Source organism: Rhea americana, unplaced genomic scaffold (genome assembly GCF_003343005.1).
Source record: "Rhea americana isolate MKP2758 unplaced genomic scaffold, rheAme1 scaffold_47, whole genome shotgun sequence".
Lineage (NCBI taxonomy): Eukaryota > Metazoa > Chordata > Aves > Rheiformes > Rheidae > Rhea > Rhea americana.
This window is the reverse complement of record NW_028186612.1, coordinates 5,548,584-5,573,471: the sequence shown is the minus strand read 5'-3', so window position 1 is coordinate 5,573,471 and position 24,888 is coordinate 5,548,584. Positions and strand designations below refer to the sequence as shown.

At 38.9% G+C, this 24,888-nt stretch overlaps 1 protein-coding gene across 4 annotated transcripts; it reads left to right on the top strand.

Annotated features, from left to right (window-relative positions):
- The first annotated feature begins 765 nt into the window (after positions 1-765).
- On the top strand, positions 766-22,980 carry SEC22C (SEC22 homolog C, vesicle trafficking protein). 4 transcript variants are annotated; one of them, XM_085316505.1, is made up of 9 exons: positions 766-838; positions 6,019-6,116; positions 6,282-6,406; positions 6,692-6,901; positions 9,131-9,294; positions 11,234-11,416; positions 15,362-15,480; positions 16,127-16,192; positions 19,324-22,980. In XM_085316505.1, the coding sequence occupies exons 4-9, from the start codon at positions 6,720-6,722 to the stop codon at positions 19,522-19,524; spliced, it is 915 nt and encodes a 304-aa protein (XP_085172631.1). In that variant the 5' UTR covers positions 766-838; positions 6,019-6,116; positions 6,282-6,406; positions 6,692-6,719; the 3' UTR covers positions 19,525-22,980. The 4 variants fall into 4 exon arrangements, with proteins under 4 accessions (XP_085172631.1, XP_085172632.1, XP_085172630.1 ...); XM_085316506.1 differs by lacking the exon at positions 6,282-6,406 and having other exon boundaries at positions 19,324-19,536; positions 20,794-22,979; XM_085316504.1 differs by lacking the exon at positions 6,282-6,406.
- The last annotated feature ends 1,908 nt before the right edge of the window (positions 22,981-24,888 follow it).

The window sequence follows — 24,888 nt, the reverse complement described above, 5'->3', positions numbered from 1 at the left end:
CTTTGTGAAGGAGAGGGTGGCAAGAGTGGGTTTGTCTCTAGGTCAAAACGGACATAACCAATCTTAATCTCTGTTGTCCGTTGCTAATCATCTAACACAACCGCTTCTCCTCTCTGCTTATCCCTCCTCTGCCAGCGATACTCCTGCTCAGTCTTCTGCCCGCAGGCCTATCGCGGACGCCGAAGGGCCGGAACGGTGAAAAGGGGGCCGGAAAGCTGGAGGTCAGAGGATGCTCCCAGGGCCGCCGGCGCCGCCGCCGATCGGGGACGGCGACGACGCGACCGCGCTCGGGGRACCACGGTCCGCGGGTCCAAAGCTCCGGCGTTCGACGGCTGRAGGGCTCGTTACGGCTGCTCCTCCGGGCCCGTCTCCGTTCGCCACGCGGCGCTCCCGCCTCGTCCTCTGCAGCGACTGGTAACTCCAAGGGATGAGAGGAAAAGAAAGAAAAAAAAAGAAAAAAACCCACACATTTGTCACYCAGGACGCAGCATGCTGCTCCTGCTGGAGTGAAGCATGGGAGCGAAGCTAGAAAGCCTTGTTGGAGTCCAACCCCCGCCTACCAGCAGAGCCGGGTGGCACCGCGGCCCCACGGGGCACCGCGGCCCGGCCCGGCCCGGCCCGGCCCGGCCCGGCCCGGCCCGGCCGCCCTGCAGCCCCGGCAGCGCCCAGCACCGCCCGGCCCCAGCCTCCGCCGTCCCGGCGTGCCCCGCGCCCGGGACACTCTAGCCGCCGCCGCCGCCTCTGTGGGCGGAAGAGGGGTGTGTGGGGGGGGTTGTGGTCCGCCGGCGCCTCTGCGCGGCCGGGACAGGCCCGGGGACGCGGCCAGGGGCGGGGGCAGGTGAGAGGCCGGGCGGCGGGGGGGCCCGGGGCTGTTTCTCCTTCTCTTTCTCCTCTGAGCCCTTCTTGAGACCCCTCTCAGCGGCGGCTGGGGGTGTCCGGGGTGCTCGAGGGGTGTGTGTCGGGGGCGGCGAGGGGCCCCGGGGTATCTGGGGTGAGCAGGGTTGTTGGGGGGGGGGCCGGGGGCCGGGGCCCTGAGGGAGGGAATAAGGGGGATTTGGGGCGCTGAGCGTGTGGGCTGGGGCCAGCAGGGGTGCTCTGAGGGTTTGGGATCCTGCAGGAGGGAAGCAAGGTTTGGGGGCATCTCGGGGGCCCTGAGACTTTGAGGGGGGCTTTTTAGCATGAGGGAGATGGCTTTCAAGGTTTCTGGGATGACAAAAGTGTGTCAGGAGGGAGTGCTGGTTGGGGTTTTGACACTCCTAATGCAAAGGAAATGAGGRGGTGGAGGTTAGGGGTGTTGAATGTGGTGGTTAGAGTGGGGTGGATGAGGGAAAATGTTCAGGTGGCGAAGGTTTGGAGGTGAATTGGTGTTTTTTTAGGAGGCTTCAGGGTATCAGTGGGTGGGTGTTTGGGAGCACTTCAGGTGGCTGATGTTTCTGAGAGATTAAATTAGGCRAAGAGCCTGAGACTCTTAGAGGATGGGTAAGGTGTGGTGTGGGCTAGGAAGACTGTCTAGTGAGGCAGGAGATTTGATGGGGGAGCTGAATGTGGGGGTTTGAGTTTTGTGTGGCATGCGTCATTTGTAGTAATTGATAGGAGTGTATGCRGATAGGAGATTTGTGAAAAATTTTTTGCTTGCTCCCCTTTGAGGATAAGTATAAAGCAGATATTCACATAGTTAAAAATGCAACTGCACAGACTGTTTCACATATTTCAGTCACTTGTGGCTGTGAGTTTACTCTGCATTCTTTACAGTAACAAAGTGTTTTTTGGCAATCTGTTCCTGGCTTGATGCTTGAAGGTGGTTGGGTTTGTGTCAGAGTTAGTAGATCATATCTATTCTGTTYTAATTTGTATGTAATTGTGTATCAAGAGCTTACAGGCTCTTCAAACCACAAATMCTGATTTTGAAATTGAGATAGCATCATACTTTCAAACAATTTTTTATTCACTGCTGARTGTGAAGAGTAGTACTTCTTGCACTGTAGATCTGTGATTTCACTAACTTGGTCAGCATTGGTGTGAGAGTAGTTGAGAAGCGGGGAAAGAATGGATACAGTTACCAAAATCTTAAGAGACTAGTAATTTATTTGCATTTCAGATTTAACTTTTTAGTTATGTGAGAAAAGGATAAAATTCACCTAGTGATCCAGCAGAAAAACAATAACCAGCTTCCTTCTCTTAAACTATCTCCTAATCCCTTTTCTCTTCCTGTTGGTTGAGACTAAAACCAGCACATTAGCTGCAGCTCTATTAAATGCTTTATGTTTTATTAAGAGAATCTGAATCCCTTTCATACCCTCATATCCCACTGCTGACTAGTCATGACTGAAGCTTATGCTACAGAGGAGAGCTGCATTAAATACAATAGTTACCATCATGTAACAAGTTGTCACCTGTCCCAAACTTTGAAACAGACTGCTTCAGGAGCCTTCTTGAGTGTGGTAATGTTTGCTTATGCTTTCTGATCTTTCACAGGGAGATCAGAACTTGACAAAGTAGCTGCATATTGTTGGRTTTGCAACTGGCCTTTATGCCACCTCTGGGAAGAAAGAAAACACTCTGAACATGGAGATAAAACGAATACTTGAGAGACTTGTTGGTAACTTAAAAAGAGTCCCTGTTAGTATTATCCCATCCTTACAAAGGATGCTTCTATTTTTGATGATCAGATAAAATAAGTGCTTAAATAAAGAGCAATATTTTAAAAATAATCCCTCCCACAACCACATTAGCATTTGCTTTCATAGCYTGTTGAATAGATACTTTTTTTAAATACAGAAAAAAAGGTAGGAGGTTGTAGAACATTTGGAAAAGCTTGATGCATGTGAATGGGCCTAATCKTCTTATATGGAGGAGCTTACATAACAGTGCAGTAAAGTGTAAGAAGTCTGATTAAGACTTCTTTAATAATCCTTAACTAGTCGTTAGAGAGCCTTGGTGCTACTTGGAGAGTTAGGGATGGAGGAACTGTATTTCAGGTAACTTAATTTAGATGCATACTATGGGAATACCTTGAAGTATCTTGTTTAAAGACTGGTAAATGTGTTCCGTTTACRTTAATCTTTTGTTAAACAGTTTACTTGTGAAATGTTGTTAGATGCACAGGTGCTTCAAACAGCGTTTCTTCATGTACTTCAGTCAGAAATTATAATTCGTTCTTCTGAATCAATCCCTTAAAACGTTTCTTGAGGTTTTGCCTACTCTGTGCTGGTAAAGTAGTGGTTCTGACAGGATTAGTTTTGAGTACTCGAAGATTTGATATGTGCTTAACTGAAAAACACAGTGCCATAGTCAAAGTTCAAGACATGAGTGCAAAGGCCTGCCACGTAAAGTCAGCTGCAGATAATTCAGGTAAATAATCATATGCAAACAGAAAGAGGCCAGAGGAGAAAAGCACCAAGTTCAAATAATATCATAGAGTTACTTGGTTATGTGCAGATCTTGATCAGTCCATTAACTTATGACGGCATGCGTTTATTTACCGGTGACATGGCAAAATTGCCTTCCAATTAATTCTAAGTAATGTTTGAGAGAGGTGGCATAAATAACTTCYTTTGCCGTGGGGGCAGAACATCTTCCAAAGTGTAAGTAACAGGAGGCCACAGTGAAAAGGGAAGAGAACTAAGCAAAGTGCAGTGCCAAAGCAAGATGGGCTGGGGGAGTGTGGGAAAGCAAAGGGAAAGGCTTTAGGGGGAGCCTGAGGGAATGATGTGGCTGATGGCAAGACAGGAGTTACATAGAAGACAGATAGGTGGATCAGTTGTGTGAATTTACCCCTTTTCAGGCTTTACCCTCCCTAGTGGAGTGATGTTGGCACTTATCTCTTTCAACCAAGTCTGTGCTACACTTCAGATAAAACCCTGAATTAATGGAAAACTTGGTCTCTTTCTTACACCCTCTGACAGGAGCCTTAAAGATACTGTTCTTATATCTGAAAGCAACACGCACCTTTTCTGCTTTCTTGGGGAGTAGGGTGTTAATATGCAAACATGCCTTTAGACTGTAAGTGGGGAACTCTCAAGAAGCAGAACCAGTGAGCAGTTTTCCAGTTTTGCACAGAGTTTGTGCTTACTTGTTCTCTGCTGTCTGTTAAAAGTCCCTGCATCAGCTTTTCTCTCTGTTCGAGATGTTAATGGAATCCTTGTTTAATACACAGTTGCTTACTTTCTCAAAGCTAAAAGAAATTTAAGATTTTAATGTCTCTCCCACTTGAACTTACRACTTGATTGTATAAACCTCATTTCCTTAGGCAACAAAGCTGAGAATTCACAGGCAGGCAGATTTTAAAAAAGTCAAGCCGTTTGGATGAATATGGAAATATATACTACTACGTTACAGGAGTTGTACTGTCCTTGGAAGGAGCGTTGGCTCATTTCTCCAGTGAAGACTGGTGGCTGATTTAGGAGTCTGACAGTGGCCACTACCAGATCTATCACAGGAGGATGCAGCATTCCTAAAATGGGCAGCTCTGTGAGAGCTACACTGATATTTATTGAAAGACTTAAGCCTTGAAGCATGAAGATATTTATGCCTTAGAAAGTTGTAAACCTTTTGGCAAACAGTTATTTAGCTGTAGGTAATGTTATCCGTAATGATRGCTATTTTTCCCACTAAAATCTTGCAGCTGTTCACGTATTTAGTCCATGAAATTATTCAACTCACTCTGTTTTTAGCAAATATCTTGGGTTCTATTTATTGCCTTTCCATTTTATTGTTCATTTCCTGGCTTTTTTTGAAAGGTAAATGAGAGTGCTCAGTATATTGCCTCTGTAGTGCTTATCAGCCTGGATACTTCTGAACTACACTTTATCAGCATTAGCAACCACTGACAAAAATGTGGTGCTCTGAGGAATTGAACTTAGAAGCTAGCTGTATCAAAGTTAATACTTCTGAGCTGGCAACTTCTTTTTTATTTTCATTTCAAGTTTGAGCAGCTTTCTGCACTGTTTTCTTTCATTGATACTATCGCAGCATATTGAAGATTGATGTGATACTTCAAGTTGATATGTAATTATTTTGATTATTGTTGAAATTAATTTTGATATGTACTGAAATGTAGTTTGTGAGCTTAGTTTAATTTTGCAGCTSAGCTGACTACTAGAGAAAATAAATGATTACAAGGACAGTGAAAGAAAGGTTAAAATGGAGGTTAAAGAACACTAAGTGTTAGAGGCTAAAATAACCCTTTCTGTAGTTTAAATTTGCTTTTTCAAAGGAAACAAGTTATGTGCAGTTATACTTTCTGTCATTTTTCCTGACAATTGTTAGGTTTTTGTTTGTTTGTTTGTTTTTAAATCTTGTTGACAGATTTCAGTCACCTTTGATAAAGGAGTAGTGGTCTAAAAATTTTAAATTCCTACAGGTTATGTGGAAATGATTTATATGGAGAAGAAATGAGACCCTCTTATTGCCCCTTGTAGTGAAAACTCACCCCTTATTAGGTATAGGAGAWGCTCTATAGGGAACAGACCTTATGAGGGCTCTCTTACCTTCCGAAAACAGCAGGAACACTGATGATGAATAAGAAACCTTCAGCATTTGAACTAATAGTTTAAAAGAGTTTTACTTAAAGCAGCGATTAACTGTATCAAAGGTTTGGCTTTTCAGTGTCTTTTTTTTTTTTTTTGTCTAATCCTTTATGTAGTTTGCCTGAAGCATTGTAAATGACTTTTTTGCTATGAGTTGTTTGTGATAATCCCTTGAAGTCTGCTGATTTAGAGCTCTCATTTTACAAGAAGCTAGAATAAGTTTCAAAACAGTGATGGAGCACATTAGACATATTTTGCAAAGAATTTTTTAGTAGGTGATCTGGGTGTCTTTGCATACATGTAGGAATTGACTTATTGGGTAAGAAGATGAGGGGTTTTAGTTCATCTTTTTTCTGAGGCAAAATACTTTCCAGGGTATGTCTACCCACTGAATGGGAAATATATTTATATATATTTGTATGTATCTGTATATATATGAAGTGAGTAAATTAATGAGATCTCTAAAATGCTCTATATGATTATCTTTCAGAGATGATGTGAGCTGATGCATTAGTCTTCTAACATGTTGTAATGAGTATCTGTGGTATGTCTGAAGGACAGATCTCCTCTGTGTTCTGAATGTACCAGGTAAATCCTGATGATAAGTTTTCCAGGAAGGTTAAGTGGTCTACTAAGGAGTAAGAAGTCAAGAGAGGACAACCTTAATTCTATATTTATTCTTCTTTCATTCTGTAAAAAGAGCCTGACAGACTATAGCCAAAAATTTATTTTTGTATTTCTGTGTTATACTAGAAAACCYGACCTATCAGCAACACTAAGGCCTCTGGAGGCCCGGTGGAACTGCAGCATCTCGATGGGAGTTAGCCAGTTTCCATAAATACCTTTAAGAATTTTCCTCAGCATTTCTGACACTTGAGGTAAAGCACAGGGAGGGAAAATACTGATTTCTTTTCAGATAGTTTTTCAGCCTGTCTTTTTTTTTTTTTTTTTTTTTGCCTGAGAGAGGCAAAAATGGATACAGTTCTGATCTTTAAAATACCTTGGTTGCCTTTCAGTAGTGATAGTGGTACGAGAGGTATTGTTTAGTAATAGTGGTGGATAAACAGTTACTTTGACATAGTAGTAGTTTGCATATTGGCTTTTAAGTAATTGAGATYGCATCTGTTAATTTACCATTGACTTAATTTGATACTTATTTTCAGGTTGTCCCCATGAGTACTCCAGTGGAGAATGTCCATGATCATCTTTGCCTGTGTGGTGCGGGTGAGGGATGGGCTTCCCCTCTCAGCCTCCACAGATTTTCATTTCAACCAAGACTTTCTAGAATGCAGAAGGAGATTAAAGGCATTATCATCAGTTCTGGCACAGTATCCAAGTCGAGGCACAGCAAAAGGACGTGACCTTAGCATACAGTAAGTCCCTGTTTTTTCTCTTTGCTTACCTTGACTTTGAAAATGGTTGTCCTGGGGATTAGTTGAACTTTAAGGATTAGGTATCTTCTGTAATGCTTAACTCTGTTATGAAATCCCATCGTGCTTGTCTAGATTTTAAACTCCTAGCAGTRTTTTGAAACCTTGAGTCTTAGCACCACAACCACACAGCTCCTACTCAGTTTAGAAAGCATATGTTAAGAATTGCTTATTTTAGTTGTCGCTATCTTTTGCAGCAAATTCAATCTGCTCGATGGGCTTTTTCATGTTAGCAGTTGGAGTGGCTTGGACTTCTACAAATAACTCTTCAAAAGGAATATTGTGCTGAAGAATTACTTAAAGTAGTTTAGACTAAAATGGTACCCAAGCCGCCTCTCTTCAGTGACAGTCTAATCTTGCTGATGCCTCCTCTTGTTAGGTGTTTGTTCTTCCTGGCCTGAAAACACCCGTGCTCCTACAGTTCTGATTCTGGCTCACCTAGAAATCCATTCTATCTGGTTTCTGAATACCGACAAGGTTCAAGTCCCAAGAACCTCAGCCTTAAGGAGGCCTGAAGCATACTGACTTCATGAAGAAGAGTTTAATTTCTGTTTCTATGTATCGGAGAGAGATCTATGTACTGGAGAGGGATCTGCTAGTTTTTATTTTAAGAAATTAAGGTTTAATTCAGATAGGAGAATTTTCATTTACTATTCAGTTTAGTTTAACTCTTAAAAATGAGTTTTTGCTTGTGACTGCTTTACTGGTTAGCAAAGAGAACTTATAGCAATCCTGAGATAAAAGTGTAAGTAGTATCCTTCTTTTTAGGAGGAGTGCTGGAAGGAAGAAGATGTGTGAACTTATACCTGAGTGCATTGGAAAGAAAAGGATTAGCATTTTAATTTATTTTCCTTCAAAGTGAACTTGTGCCCTTTGATACTAATATCTCCCACTGCTTTTAATTTTCCATAGTCCCTACAGAAGTATCTATGCATCTGACTGTGAAATGACAAGAGTACAAACAGATACCTGGCATAAAGGCTATAAATTTTTGACAACTTGGAGAAGATAGTGTTACACAGCTGTGGTGTTGTTTTGCAGCTGTGAGACAGGAACAGAAAGAATTTAAGGAACAAACCCAGAGTAACGAGGCTGTTGCGAGGCTAATCAGAACCATAAATCCCAAACATGTAGTATGTATGAGTATGTACGTGAGTATGTAGCAGTGTGGTACAGACAGAAATACTTCACGTTTCTATATGAGAGGGATGAAATAAATGGTAAAAGAGATGACAAATRCAGAAAAGGAGCAATTGTTTAGCTTCAAAACTGAAGGTTTACGCTGAGCGTTACAAACAGATGGCTAACCTGTAAGGAAAGACTTGTCTTTGTCCAGAGATAATCAAAATTCATAATTACGGTGGGGATTGTTGAAGTTTAGCTATTTACGTTGTAAGTGTTGACATCTGAACTATGTGCCCTGACTCACATTTTACTTAATGAAGTTTAGAGAGTGATTTCACTTACCCCAAACTAGACACCTGCATTTGGTCAGATGAATCCCCCAGGGGGTTTCCTGTGGAAGGTTTTGGAGCATCTGTAAATGGTGACTTATTCATGAATATGGTTTCATGTTACAGGAACTCCATCCTGGAGTAGAATTTTTTTAATGCTCTCTCTGATACAAAATCATCTTAATTTGTAAAAAATGATTTAACATTAATGGTGTTCAAATATCTTGGTTTGTGCAAGGTAACGAAAATCTTTTGTTGTTAATATGAAGCCTTATTCAGGGGGAGCAATGAATACAGCTGCAGGGTTTCTGTGAAAAAGATTCCATTCTTTTTTACTTTTGTTTGTAGAAAGTCACCATTTTTTCTCCACTTAGTCTTCTTTCCTGTGATATTTTCTGGCCATTTCTTTTCTCATTAGCATGATTTAAAGCTGATCTGGGAAAATAATATCCACAAYTTTTACTCATGTAATAATTTAGTAAAACCTGTGTTGTGATCTTTAATATGCTAAAGCCTGTTGAATGATTTAAGAGTAAGTGACAGATCTGCAGAGGCTGCAGAAGTATTACAGTGGTGCAAATACGATAAGTTTTTTTTTCTAGTCTGCTTTTTCTGTCAGAGCAGTCGCTACATTTGTTTTGACAGCACAGTTTAATTTTCATGTTCGGCATGACCCTTTTACTTTTTTATGTTGATAAATGATATATATTTCTTTCAGTTTTCTTTCCTCTGGGGATATTGCCTGCATGGCAATCTGTTCCAGCAATTACTCAACCATCATGGCGTTTTGCTTCCTGGAAGAGCTTCAGTGGGAATTTGCGGCTTCCTATGATACAACAAGCATCAATGTAGCTTCCAGACCATATGCTTTTCTTGAATTTGGTTCGTAGCTTTGTTCTTTAATAGTAAGAATACTTTGTCTGTTACTTTTATGATCTTAAATAATGTTACTTGGCTAAAGCCTGATCATAAAAAGGAATTTGTCTGTATGCCTGTCCGTGTCTGTGTAGGAGGAGGGGGAGCTTTTGTAACTGCATTAAACTATTAAATTATTGTTCTTGCAGTTCCTGAGAGCCCCCGTAATARATGAGCAAAATGTCGTTTTGATTAACAAACAAGCACAGAAGAATAAGGCAATCCATGTCTCAAACACTATATAATWTAATTAAAAAAAATCTGACAGTTGGATACAGATGGGTACAGGAAAAAAGGGAGACAAAGTAGATTTTTTGTGGACAATTCTGGCATGACTTAGACTCATATACTACTTCATAATCATGCCTACTGTTTCTTTTTTTACCTGATATAAATGACTTTCTTGCTAAGTAGCAGCTGCTCTACTGAACATCACACCTTTGAAAAACACCTTTTATTTGCAGTAAGAAACTCTGTTCTGGGAAAGGATAAGATATGGCAGTGGGTTATCACGCTTCTATCCAGATTTCAGGAACAGAGTTAAGCTGCTAAGTAAAAGACTGAGAAATCCCAAGAAAAGTATGTTATATGGTGATCTTGCATTTTAAGTGAATTGCCTGCAGAATCACATTTTAGGTGTGATGTAACTTTATGCTGAAATCCAAATTACTCCTTTTGCAACTTGACTGGGAATTTCTAGCCTCTTTTAGTCTTACTATGTTCCTTCCTAAGAAAGGAAAATGCAAAACATTGCTTTTTTATTTTTAGTGTCATCATGTGTTCTGTTACTGGGCCTGCCACATGTTGCTGCATGTTGTTCCTGTGTTTGTCTGGATGTGATTTTTATTTGTTTGTCTGGATCTGAGGTGCACTTATGTATAAGATCTTGGCCTTCTGCCTGAGAGTCGCAGATTATTACAGTAGACTAATTTATGGTAAAATACAGGATTTTTCAGTGATGAATGCTTATGACACTGTGTATGGCATGACATCAAGTCCTCCTGTGTGCTCTCTGAATTTGTGCTCTAAGCTATTACATATGTTTGGTATCCAGTASTAGCTGTGGTCAACCTGTGCAAGTCTTTTAGCATGACAATATCTTAACGATGGGAATTTTATTCACAGGATGTCTTTACAAAATTGATGTTTCTGCATTTTATTTGCCTAAGTATTTAGCATAATGACCTTGAATTTGCTCGTGTTCTTGCACAATAAAACAGGAAACAGCAGTATCCATGGTGAGGTACTACAAGTCCGGAGAAGTGGATAATTCTTTCTCGGACAGATTCACAACTTGGTCTCAGTTCCRTGGTAACTCATGTCAAACCATTAGCCAAATTTGTGGAAAGGAATTTGTCTATGAATTGTGCTTAAAAAATTAAGTATGAAAGACATAGCAGCATAATCTATATATAAATCTATGGCATGCGGGTTGGTGGAATCACTGCCTCTGGCAGTAAGGGTTGTTATATGACTCAAATAAGAATTGAATTAAATTAGCTCTACACTGGAAAAAAAACCCTTAACCCTTGACATTATTAAAACGTGATATGGCATTGCATCATTCAGGCTTCATGGTAGTTCATGGGCTAAGTTCAGAATGTTTGTCATGATAATACTTGCAATATGAAAGCCTGCTTTCAGTCCACTGGCAGGCAAGATGTTGAGATGAGTTACTTAAAGCATCCAGAAGGGATGTGGTGCAATACAAAACACCTGGGAAAGGTACTTTTGTTCCCTAATTACCGTTGAAATTTTATATCTGAATGAAATGAGAAAAGAAACGAAGAAAGAAATAATAACAAAAAACCCAAAGAACGTCAGGATTTAACTCATCAGTTACTTGAAGCACTCCACTTCTGTGCAGCTAATTCTTGATTTTTTTTTTTTAAAAATAATATTTCAGATAACGTTATTCAGAAAATCAAGTGTCATTTTAACCATGCAAGTGGCTCTCATATGAAGTCCAAATGGGAGAAGATTCAGGAGGAGCTGAAGTTCCAGCCCCCAGTGCAGCTAAAACTGGAGGATACAGAGCTGATGAATGGGAYGGCTAATGGTGGGCATGCAGAAGTTCATGTGGAGGTTGGTAAGTTACTACTATGCAAAGGTGACAGTACAGACTTCCTGAACATCTAATTTGTGAAGGACAGAAAAGCAGTGATATGGTTCCTTTTGTCCTGAGAAATCAGAGTTATATGTATATAACCTGGAAGAAAAGACTGCCTTTGTGTCATAGGGAAGAGCAAGTTGATTCTTATGTCAAATAAAATTTAACAAACTCCACTAATTCATTGTGTTTACTGTAAACTAAGATACAAGGTATGTACAGTCTCAGTGAGTTACTTTATCCATGAGGAAGAAAATGATTACAAAAATATGTTTGAGCTGAGAGTACTGTCATTTTCAGACTGTCTTGAGTTCACCTCCAATCTGCACTTTCTCCTTTTACCTCATTCATTCARATTTAATGTATTAGAGTAAAACTCTGAAAGATGATATGCGTATCTGCATAAAAATATGTAGAGACTTGACAGGGGAGCTTTCTATAACAAATACTGACATTTTATCTACTTTTAAAAGTTCTATCCTTTCTTTTATTATTATAAAATTGCTATAGTCAATGTCCTGTTTACTTCATTTACAAAATAAAATGCTTTTAATCCTATTAGCAGGGCAATTTAAATGCAGCTGGGATACCATGAGCTTGTATTTCCCTTTTTATTTTTTTCCTTGGTGGCTTACAAAACACTAATAAAATTATGTTCCAGTTGCTCAGTCTTATTGTTTCTGATGGGTGAGCTGGAATATAATTTGACATAGGTATTTTAGATTAAAATCTGCAGGGACAGTGGCTAGGGGAAGGAAAAGATAGAAATGACAACATCTTAATGATGAGTCAGATTTGTGAGTCTTCCTCAGAATCGTTYTTGAAGATTAAATGTTTCTATAGTGTGGCAGGGCTTAGAAATTCTTTGCATGTCACACTAGTGTGATGATTGAAGTGCCAAACGTTTGCGAGCTACTCTGTGCTCAGTGCTGAGAAATAYGTTTTCAGTTCCCCCATATTCTTAATTGCTTTCTATTATTTTCCATCTGGCTTTGTCTCTGGCTGTCCTCCGTGGTCTAACCCAAATACTTGTACAGACTGTTCTTTATTTTAAAAATCATGTTGATGATCATCTGTTTCCCTCAGGTGGAATTAGCTTTCCTGGCTTGTCTCTTTCCTCTCATCATTAACTAGCAGCTGAATTCCACTTTGCTGCTCTAAGTTTAGCCATGTAAACAGTGTTTGTTTCCTTATTACTGTGCTATACCGGAGACTTGGTTATACAGTGAAGTGTTCTGGTTACAGGAGAGCAGAATGTAATTGGTTTTGCATTCTGTAGAGAAGATGAATTCTGGCTTGATCAAAACAACAGGCTCCGAGCGTGGTTGTGGTTGATTCCTGTTTTCCTTCTAGTTGTATGATCTCATTCACTGGCTCCTTTTTCTTGTAGTGTGAAAGGAATCTGAAAAGTCAGGGAGTTTTTGCTCTTTTTAGAATATATAGGAATACAAGCCCCCCCCTTTTTTTTTGCATTCTTTCCTCCTTTTATTCCTTCCTTTCTTAACTAAATCCAAGCCCAATTCTTGCTGAAAGATATTGAAACTTTGTGTCCTTGGTCAATATAGCATGAAAAGGAAAGTGCAGTCATTTATATAAGAAATGTGAMGTGTAAGTAGCTTTGTGTGAACAGGGAGACTGTTCATGTCAGAACTGGCTCTATGAAATGAAAGAAAAACTTGTACTATTAGTCTAATAAGCTTGCTACTAAATTATGCGGCAGTGTACTCCCCTTGATGAATGCTCTTAGTCTTTCGTAGGCACACAGGGAGTACTTCTCAGGGTCCYTTTTAAAGTATTTTAAAAAGATATAATAATCTCTTCTCACCCTTTTTTCTTCTTTTGTGTGCTTGTATTTTATTTTAAAGTGTTCGAGTCCGATTTCATTTTCTGCTGCTGGTACTATCTCTGTCTGGAGCTTTGAGTTTGTGGCTCTGCCAAGCTCCTCTCTCTCTTCAGTGCACAGCACTTGGCAGAGGCATTAATATTAGTCTCCAGTTAAATGGCCAAAGGGCTATGCTCAGAAAATCTTCTGCAGGTGAAAATTTGTTTCCTCATTGTTTGAGGGTGTTTTTGTGGAATTGCTCTATACTTGTTTAAACCTGCAGATGTATTTTTCCAGGGTGCTAGGTAAACTACAGTCCCAAAAATATCTTCTGCATAGTTTTTTACGCTCTCAAGAGCATGACACTTCTACCTGAAAAGTCATACTGGTTTGAATCCCAATTGCCATTTAATTGTGCCAGTGCAAAATTACTCTCTACTAGAATAGCTTGTTTCCTTATTTGCTGTAGTAGACTATTTTAGTGTATACTTCTTTTTATAAAAATGTAATCAAATTTACACAAGAGGTTGTCATAATTTTGCTCTAGCAGTATCCGTTATCACTTGAACATGTGCAATWTCAGTTTGTGGGTTAAACCTCAGAAGGACATAGCAAAAATAAAGCTCCACAGAAAACAATTTAAAGATCAGTTTTCACAGGCTATGAACCCTGAGCAACTAAATATYGTAATTTCCTCTGCCTCTGTGATGGTAAGTCTTTGTGTTTGCTGGGCAAAAATTGTAACYTGTAAATAATTTTCCATGCCGTGGTCTTCAATGTGTAGAAACAATATATTGAGACTTGCARTTTCCTCACTAGATACTGGAAAGTGTTGATGAGCATAGTTTGCCCGATCCTGTATAATAAATGACASTTGTGCTTGATAGTTCCTCTTTGTTTAAAAGAGAAGCTGGCTGCCTCTGAAGTAAATCTTAGCAACTTAGGAGGAAAGAGGAAGAAACAGTAGTCGTTATGAGGGTATTTCCACGAGAGAGAAATATGTAGTTGTGGCAACAATATTTAATTTATCAATAAATAATTGTAGACTGGATACTCTGATCATATAAGAACAAGCATACTTGTCCAGCTTCTGTTCAGTGACCTACTGGGGCTTTGAATTTCACTGCGTGGCCAAAAAGCAAAGTTGCCTTTAGATGCCTAGGATACTTATGTCTTTTATTTACATGGAAATGTTTAACAATAATATACAGTAATGCTGCATAATGTGAAATGTTGCAAATGAGATTAATATATTTCCTGTTGCAGCAGCCTTGGAGACGAAAGCAGGGAGATGTGGACGCGTGTCAGACCAATAAATTACACAGAYGTTTATAAAGGATAATTTAAATCTCTGTATTAATTTGGGGCCAGACCTTTTTTACATCCACATATCAAGAAAATCTCTGCTGCAGGAGAAGACAGAAGCGTTTTTCTGTTTTAGACCGTGCAGTACAGCAATATTTAAGCTGTTAGGGTGTTTTGCTTGTCACTGAAATGAAGCCAGAGAGGAGCATAGTTTGTGTAGAGTAGTTAGCAGCTGGCTTGGTCTGAACAAGAGCCAGAAGATCCTGAGAGTTAGAGAGACTCCTTGAGGGCTCCTGCACTTCATTCTCKTCTGTGTTTTATGAATATTAACCCTTCTTACTGCTATAGTGGTAGTGTTCTACTTGCGGTGATCCAGGGGCAGAGTATGGGGACGTATACGTAACTACCAGTTGAGGAAGAGAAGAGGTGCTCTCTTGCTCTTTGGGTGTCAGGAATCAGAGCTCTTTCCCAGACCTTTCAGAGCTTGAAGCCTCTAGCTTGTCTACTGACCCATGAAATGTGTTCAGTATGAAAATCTGCTGTAAGTAAATAGCAGAAAAAATGTCCATATGCAGCCTAAAGAAAGACATTAACGCCAAATAGCTCTGAACTGAACAGGGTCATGCAGCAGTAAGGGTGTTCACGTTCATAACTGATCTCCTTTGGAGCAAGGCRTGAAAGGTATGGAAAATGTATAAAACCTGTTTAAGCTGATTTGAGTTGCTTTATGTTAAAGGATTCAAGTTAACAGTGCTAACTTTCACTAGTCTTTTTTTTTTCTTTTCTTTGCTTCTAAGTGCCCACTTACAGAATGCAGCGTGTGACTCCCCTGGGCATTCTCTCTCTCGTTCTGAACATCATGTGTGGAGCTTTGAATCTCATTCGAGGCGTTCACCTAGCAGAGTATTCATTTCAGGTAACTTGGAGTTGAAACCAGTAAAAGAGATGAAAGAARAGAGTTGTTTGGTTAACCGGATTATGGGTAACTATGTTACTTCATAGTTGGCTRGGCTGCACATCTTTGCACAAGAATTACTTTGTTTTTCAAGAGAACTTACAATTGTGGCTGCTCACCTGCTGGATCCTGTGTTGTGCTGTGTGGGAGTACATTGCGTTTTGTTCTTCTGTGGTGTGATTGAAATTTGGACGAATATTTTAGTCTTACCAGATTTTTTTTTTTTTTTTTTTTTTTTTTTTTTTTTTTTTTTTTTTTTTTTTTTTTTTTTTTTTTTTTTTTTGACTCTGGTACTTTGTTCTAGATGTTCTTTTATTATTATTAATATTTTTAACAAAAGTAAAACTGTAAACAACTTTAAACTGTGAAAATAATGTCCTGATTTTATGGTGGCATGGTTTTGTCTAGCAAAAGTTTTTATGTAAGCTTGTTGGTGGTACCTTGTTCAGTGATACTGATTTTGCCGCTGTGCAGCACTGTTAGKCAATCATCATAAGCCAGAATGAGAGGTGCTTTACAAAATATATTGTTGTAAAATATCAAGCAGCACTTAATAAAACTGTAGCTGATGCAGTTTCTTGTTTGTCACTCCTTTGTATCCAAACAGGAAGACCATGAGGGACTTGGAAAYGTGATAGCTTTTTTTCTACCTTTTCTAGCCTGTGTTTTTCAGGTATGTTAACTTTAAATAATTTAAATAATATACTTTTCAATTTCTAATATTATATTATTCTGTTTTTGATATTATTTTGATGTTACAGATTTTTTGTATTGTTCCTACAGTGCTCTGACAGATATAGTTGATTTCTTATTTCAGTAATCAAACAATCTTATTAAACTCGTTCACACTAATATATAATTTGCATATTAAAATTACATTATTTTACCACTTGCCCCTACCTTGCATTTTGTGAGTCAGAAATTCTTGATGGATTTGGTCTCCATACATAACTTGTCTAGGCAAGATATTATTCCTATTACCTATTAGCTTACAAAACTTAAGATATTGCTGAATGTAACGTAGAGACACACATTTGGGTTCTAAGATGGTTTACCCCAATATCCAGACTATGTCCTTTCAGTACCTTTCTTATTATTTACATGTCTGTCAATGTTCTTGGTATTATTTTACATTAAATGTTCTTTGAGGAAGAAGTAAAGTGAGCGCACTCCCAAGAATGCTGCACGAATGCAAATGGTCTTTTGTTCAAGCTAGTGAAAGAAGCAGCTCTCATGCCTAGCATTCCTTAGAGCTTTTGCTTTCTGAGTTATGATTGCTTTTCTGATTGACATTCACCATGAATTCATGGGTGAATGGTCAGGTCTAAACAAATTGGGGTACACGTAAACACAAAACAGATTATGAGAAGTATTACATTGCACTTGATAGAGTTGAAGTATTTACTGGCTTGGATTTTGAGTTATGGAAAATGGACTGAAAACTGACAACATATTGTGTTATAATGTGTTATATTTTATGGCTATGAGAGTTATTTTAAAATAATATCACTTTTAGTTAAAACTTTTTAGAATAAGTGTTATTGATAGATAGCCTTAACAGGAGCCATCTTCGCTAGCTAGTACCTTCATTAGCGTAGAGACATTCAAAATACTATATGCTGTAAAAACTTTGCAGGTTGCTACCAGCTCAGGCTYTCTTGAGTAGTGAGCTACTTTGGGCATCATGTTAAATTTCCATGAGAAAAAGCCACAAAATTTTTATGTGTAAGCCTAATACTGTGTACAACATAATTTTCAGTTAAGCAAAGGAACACTTTAGTTTTCAGCATTGTGCAAAGGTGATTTCACAGAGGTATTAGGGAAGTGGCACAAGTATAGTAAGGGCACAATTTAACTCTTGGGAGTTGTAGTAGCAAGCTTTTAACAGYGCTTCCTTACTGTAATGTGCCAAATGGAGTTGAGTGCAATAAATGTTAGTCCAAAGGTGATGGGTTTCCCGGAGCAGATACATTTTCTTTGTAACAGTGACAGTCCTAGTGATGGGCTTTTGTAGCATAATCGTCTGAAAGACTAAGCGAATACAGAATGGCATCATTATTCAAAATTACTTCTAAATCTAAAACAAATGCAGTTCCTGACTTCTTTAGGGGTGATTCTTTTTTTTAGTGGATGATTTTCTCTGACCTCTTTTTGTAGTGGTGTGAATGAGAAAAATATTATTTGCTATGASAGCAGATATTTTCTGAAATATTTCTTAAGTGCCTAAAACAGAGGTCCATAACCTTTGGCTTGAGGGCAGTGTATTGCTTGCAAAATCTTCTATATTTAGTCTATGGTCACAACTACTCTGATCTGGCTACTAGTTGACAAAGAGGAAATAATACGATGCCTGCAGTGTATTAGTAGCTTAGTACTGTTGCCTCTGAAGTTTGGGGAGCTCTGTTTGAAGATTTTTATTTATCTAGGTTATTTAAAACTTGCAGAGAAGCTGTTGATTGCGTCACGTGGTTTATAGCTTAGCTTGACAAACTCGATTGGACAGTGGCATTTTATTTTGATTTCTCTCCTTCCCTTATCCCCTCCCCTTTGTTGGAAGTGGTGGTGGAAAGTGATCCTAACTCTGCATGTACCCTGTACCTCATCCTCTGTTTTGTGTTGCCTTCTAGTTGCCAGACCATAGAGGTTTGTGTTAGCCAATGCTTTGAGGTTTAAATAAATAAATAACCCAAACCCTCAGATTTCAAAGCTGAACAGTAATGATTCTCATGCTTTCAGATAAAGAAGTTCTAAGCTCATATTGTTTTGTCAATACCTTTTGCTCACCAACTGCTATTTGTATGTGCTATGGACAATTTAGTGTCTTTCAGCCTTCTTACACTTCTGATCATGGCAGAACTTTAAAACAGAGGTAGTAATTTGGGCCTAAAAACTTGATGAAAACCACTCTTCACAAAGAGTAGCTCTGCCCTGCTTTTTCCAGTTAGTGCCTGAAACTAGAGAAGCTTTTAYTTTTTAAAAATGTGTTCTCTCTTATCCTTTTGATCTGTGGCAGTCATCTTCACAAAATTTTTGTACATAAATTGGGCTCAAATGTGAAGTGCTTCCCACATTATGATSCCTGCTTGTGTCATCAGCACAGTTGGAAACTGTGACCTTAAGTGATAAAGCATGAGCTGTTACTGCCTGAGTTAAAAAAGCAACTCCTCTGCCAGCACTTTAGCACTTTTTTTATGCTTGTTTTCTGCCGTGATGGTTGGTGTCCKTCACACATGCTCAGCAAATGCAGTCCACCTGTTCTTGAATTTAAAAACAAAAACCTAAAAATTCTTTCTGAGAYGCTTGTTAACAGAAAAGATGGTCCTTCTACCAAGTCAAGCCTAGAGAATGAAGTCCTTTACCTGTCTCAAGAATAAATACAGCAGAAGCATAAAATTGTTTGCTGTTTCCCTGCTGGGCCTTTGCCCTGTGAAAAGCATGTGTGGGTTTTGAAAGCTGGCTCAGCGTTCAGACTCATTTTAAYGCAGCCTGAGGCAGCCAGGGAGGACACCGGTTGTGCTGAGAGGCTGCTTTTGGTATGTATGCTTACCCAGTAGGATCTGGATTGAGGCCACCCATCTGCTCTTCTTGGAGGACCTAAAACAGAGCAGTTGGAAGGAAGCTTTGAGCTTCGTAGTGATGACTGCAGTAGTAGGCACATCCAAGTAGTGTGGATGTGCCAGCAGTTGCAATTTATAGCGTATCTATGAAATATCTATCTATCTATCTCATAGATATGTTACAGATATTTATATTTGTACACACACACACTGTTTAATGCTAACTATCTCTCTGGTGCTTTTGTAGTGTTACTTGTACCTCTTCTACAGCTCTGGAAGGAAGACAAAGACGTTTGTACTGTTTTTCTCTGTTTGCGTGTGCAACATTTACTTGTACGGATTACGGAACCTCTGGCAAATAGCCTTTCATGTAGGAGTGGCATCTCTTTCTTCGTATCAGATACTGACAAGGCAGCTTATGGAGAAACAGCCTGACTGCGGCGTATGAAAGAGACCTCGGGTTTGCTGGTTTGCTACTCTCTCTTTTTACAGCTTTTTTTTTTTTTTTTTTTTTACTAAACTGGCCAAAAATAGCTTGGAAGTTTTTTAAAGATTTGTGACAACAGTTATTGTGAATAGGATGTTTTAAAGCAATTTGAAATAAACTAGGACCCTGTAGTAATATCAAACGTACATTGAGGACTCTAGCCGTATTCAGCAAAGCACATGGTAACTGCACGGTACATTTTGTCAGGTGTTGTTAACGGATGGAGGTTCTCATTGCCATAAATAGGCTCTTACTTCTCAGCTAATATCATCCAGTCAGTATTTTGCCAGTTGTCTTGCTGGCTTTGTAACAGTCTGGCATGTCAGTGTATTGCCCTGCCAATTCTTATGAAAAATACTGAACTGTGTAGCAAAGCAAAGAGAAGGTGACAGGTAAAATTTTTGCCTGTGGAATTTGCTAAGCATTAAGACCCTTGGTAACTGAAAGTGAAGGAGGAGTTTGCCGTAATCAGATTAGCCCGTTATCTGTGTGGTTAGCAGAGGCTCCTGGATAACCTTTCTGGGTTTTGAAGGAAACGAAAAGGCTGTGGCTCCTTTAAAATCCATAAAGGCTCTAAATGTCTTCTGGCAAAACAGCACATCTTTGTAGTTAGGTATATATTCATTGGTTAGCTGTAAATACACTTGGAGCAGCATAAAACAAACCAAGTGAATGTAAGTGATCTTTCAGCTCAAGTGGCCTTTATTTCCTTGGTTAAGGTCACTCTTACTGTAAGGGCAGTTCTATGTTTGCTTGGTCTGTACCGATAATAAATCTTCCAAGCCTACTTATGACAGCCACTGACTCCTTCACCTTAAAAATAAAATAAAATAAAAGGTACAGTTGGTGAGTAGAAAGCCATTTTCAGTAATGGAGAGCAAGAGCAGGTTCTCTTTATTACATACAAAACCTTTAGCTAATGGTGTTGAAGTTCTTACGCTAAGATGAATTATGAGCGTGCACTTTTGAATATAGTACTTAGGAGCTGAATTTCTTAACCTCTGCTGCACTGGGTTCTCTTGTATTTAATGTATTGAAATGCATATGGGCATTTTAGAATGTGTATGAATAGGTTATGTTTAAAGAATATACAGCACTTTGATGCAGCTGTCTTTGAAGGATTATGAAGCCTGAAACTGAAAAGTAGTAGGGAACTGTAGGTGTATTATTGTGGAAATATGATGCTGATTTTTTTTTTCTTTTTTTTTCTTTTTTTAATTTTTTCCATAGGAAAMTGTTTTCTGGTGACTCTGTCTGCTCTACAAAATGTCTCATGCCAAAGATTTATTTTCCTTTCACATAGTCTCTACCTCTGGTGGTTGCAAAGAGATTAACATGATGCAGAATTGTCTTCCTGCATTTGCAGAAATGCTTAACAAAATCACTTCTTTGCATCTTGGTGAGTTGTTTCTGAAACCATAGAATGCAAACATTTATGAGTAGTATTAGACGGCTAGACCAGAAACCTCTGGTACTGTATCTCATAAGGCTACAAGCTCTTCAGCTGAAAGCAATTCTGTGATACAGCTGCCTGCAACAAAGGTGTAGATCTGCAGTCCATTACAATCTGAAAATAGTTTCTAGGACGTCAGGAGACTTGGTGCCAGAACTTTTTCCAGCAGTAAAATGTGGATATTTCTCTTCCATCCCATGCTAGCCCATTTCCTGTAACAATAACGTAAAGAGACCCTTTAAACTGTGAGGAATAGTCTAGTAGAAGTGATGGAAGAATATTTATAGCCAGCCAGTTTACCAAACAGCTAGAACTGTGTGCCATGAGAGGAATACTTTTCTGTTGGAAGGAGATAGATTAAAATTATTTGTTGTAGACTGTAGCAGAAAACAGGTTAAGTGGAGAAGTGGAGCCAACACTAAACCACTGTCCTTGAGACGCACAGATATGGGACGTTTAATATTGACAAGCTTTAAATTGCCATAGTGCTCAGTTCCTGTTCTACTTGATGAGGTACATTTTCTATGTGATTGGAGACTTCAGGGGCCTAAGCCATGAGATTAGATTACCAGTAAAAAGAAAAAAAATCTTAAAGAAAGACACTCCCCAGCATCTCATACTGGAAGCTGATGCCTTGGTAAGGATACTGGATCTGGTGRTTGTGGTTTTGGTTAGCTGGGGAGTCTAAACTAGGTGTCATTCCACTGCAGTATGAAGAGGAATCTAATCCYGCAGGGAAAGGATGAAGCGTTTTGTCCTACAAATGGATAAAATTTTGTGAAAGGAACCTTAGTGACCTGTTCCAGCTCCCAATTCCTACCAGAGTCCAGAACAGCTTTACTGGTTCTCCATTGACTTGACTAAAGCTAGTCTGCTGTAGCTTAAGGCGAGCAACATTAACAACTGGCGCTTGAGGCCAGTGAATTGTTACCTTCTTTCTGTTCCTCGTGCTCGTACTGAGTTGATTGGAAGAAATTATAATGTTCCTAGTGCTTGCCCTGGCATTTGACTGTTTGCTTTGTTGTAAAACAAATATATCCCTGTGCCAGATGATGTTAGCAACAGTTGTGCAATAAGAAAAATGGTGGTAGAACAAGGTGTTTAGAGAGCTTTTGTAATTAACATATTTAGAATTGGTAAAGATTAAATTCAGCTTTTGTTTAATACTTTCCTTTTCCTTCAACTGTTTTGTTAAAACCAAACAAAATCTGTTGGTACAATTCTGCCTTCCATAATGTAATTTTTTTTTCTTTGTGGATTACTTAGTAGAAAGGATTCAGTCACATCCTCTAAATGAACAAGGCTGTGATTTGCTGATAGTCTTAATCCCTTTGCAACCTTCTTCTGTCATATGTGTAAACCATATTAAGGAATCTACAYTGAATAGTATGTACGCACTTTGTAGATTTAGATTGTGATTGAGGGRCTAGGCAGAGGAAGCACTATCTGATATATATGTATTTTTTTTGTCAGTATTTAGAATGGCTTCTACACCTGTATGGTATTTATACAATTAAAGCTTTTCTTATGCTGAAACAGCAAGAAGAATAGAATAATTTACATTGATCTTAGTGCTTTGAGATTTAATAAAAAGAACGACTTGCAGTTTGAGTACATGAAATCTGACTCATAANTTTTTTTTTGACTTTAAACTATTTAATGTAGTTTGACTGGTGTCTCCTTAATTCTGTCAGATTTCAAGATATTTCCTTTGGAAATTCTGTTCTTCAGCCAGCAGTACAGCACAAGAAAACTGGCAAAGAATAAACTCCCTTAATTTAAAGAGTTGAAGTGCTAAGTCACTTTATGAAAATGACCATCTTCTGTCTTAGATTTTCTTGGTTTTGTTTTTTTTTCTGCTCCCAAAGACCTGTTAAGTTTATGGAAGGTTTATCTTTTAAACTATTTTTGCACTGTATTAATAACTGAACCTGTGTAAATGTGTATAAAATCATTTTGCATGTGTATGTATATATGTACATATCTAATAAATGGCTTTTTGGTAATTGTTGTCTCTGTTCATAGTTTTGGAAGTAATTAAGCATTTTAGAAACAAGGTATTTCGGCCTTTTCATTTTCATGTGCATCTTTAATATTTTATGTGCCAGTGTCCAAAATACTTTAAAAATAAGCTCAATTGTTCTCTTTAACAAATAGCTTTAAAATTGGAGTAACTTCAGATGTTGTCATAACGTGCTAGATTGTATGCRGTCTCTTACAGGGAGATGTATCTGTGCGTACTCTCTATGGCCTTCGCTGAGATGCTACACTCTAATGAGCCTGAGTTCACGTTACTGCTTTTTATTTGTGGGGATTTAGGTAGCATTTATGTACAGCCACCTACACAGTAAAGAGCAACTATTACCTCCGTTGAACTGCRTATATATGAACTTGCTTGTCTAAGCCATTGAGCAACAGATTGCAGTAGGCTAGGATACAGTCCCTTCGTAGTTTTAACRTTCTTGCTGTTTGCTTTCAGAGAGCATAATATAGAGGCTTTTCCTGGAAAATTTACATTTTGAAATGTCGTAGTGTTTGAAGTAAGATGTAATCCAGTCCTGTAGGTCCTTTTACAGCTATTTAGCAGTAAGTAATGGAGATTTTGCATACTACTGTTAGATTTTTTTTAGCCTGGTCTTTTAATGGAATTAAGCCTATGTAATTGTACTGCCAGTCAGTCCCTACTCAGAGCTTGTGAACTTTTTTTTTTAAACAAGTTTTAAACATATTTGATTAAAGCCTTGAAGAAGACACTGTATTTCATCAGGCTGTGTAGAAATGAATGACTGGATGCAAGAGAAAACTCATCATTCGTACTGCATCTGTGAATCTGACCTCTTCAGATATCAGAGGATGTAGTTTGAGAGTGATGCTTTGAATGCTAAGACTCTCAAATGAACATTATTTGGACCCTGCCTAATCAGGAACTAAAAAAAATTAGCAAAAATCAAAAAAAGGAGAAAAAAAGCAGGCTTCCATGCTTGTGCTTATGAAACTGCTCATTTCTTCCCATATTTCTACTCCCCTCCCCAAGCAGAATGCTTTAACGTAGATGTCCCTAGCAGAAGCAAAAGGCTGRGTCTGTCTKCCTCCATTTTCCAACGTGTGAAAGCGAGATCTTTTCTAATCTTCAAGGCTTAGTCTTTGTCAAGAAGGCTGTTGTGAGGTAAGCAGATTTGGGGAAACTGGACTTCAGTATTTCCCTTGACTAACTGAGCTATGGCCAACTTGCTCTTKTCTGGAGATTAATGCGTCGTAACCTGGCCCATTCTGCTTTTCCCATGCAGGAACCTTGACAGTAAAGACGCTTCAAACTCTTTAGTGTCGTTCCTCTGCTTTAGACTTATGTCCCACTCTTCACCTTGACTTGGCTTTTTCTCCTTGGAGCTTGCTTCGATGCTAGCTTGTGGCACTGAACTGTAAGTGGTAGGTTTGCAGTAGTTACAGAGCTGCAGCTGTCATTGCACTGTTCAAAAAAAAATAGGTAAAGCTGGGGAAAATTATGCTGCTGTAATGAGGAAAGAGGCAGTGCAGTAGGCTGTACAGACAGTAGGTGGTAAAAAGCAAAAGCTGATGGTAGGGGAGGGAGGAGATCGCCTTGTTCTTCTGAACTGCTCTGCCCTTTGAAATCCAGGAGATGTTGTTTTTATTCTGTAAATAAATGGTTGCTCAAAGCATGTTTCTTCTCAAGATGTGAAATGGAAAAGAGCGGCAGACTTGCTCTTTTTTTTTTCCTAAGGTGAGAGGAGAAAGCAATTATAACTTCCTTTTTCTTTTGAAGATGCTGATAAAAGGAAGTGGGAGGATCACAGGGTCCCTGTGCCAAGAGAGGAACAACTCCTAAGGTGATAGAAATACATGTTTTTATTTTA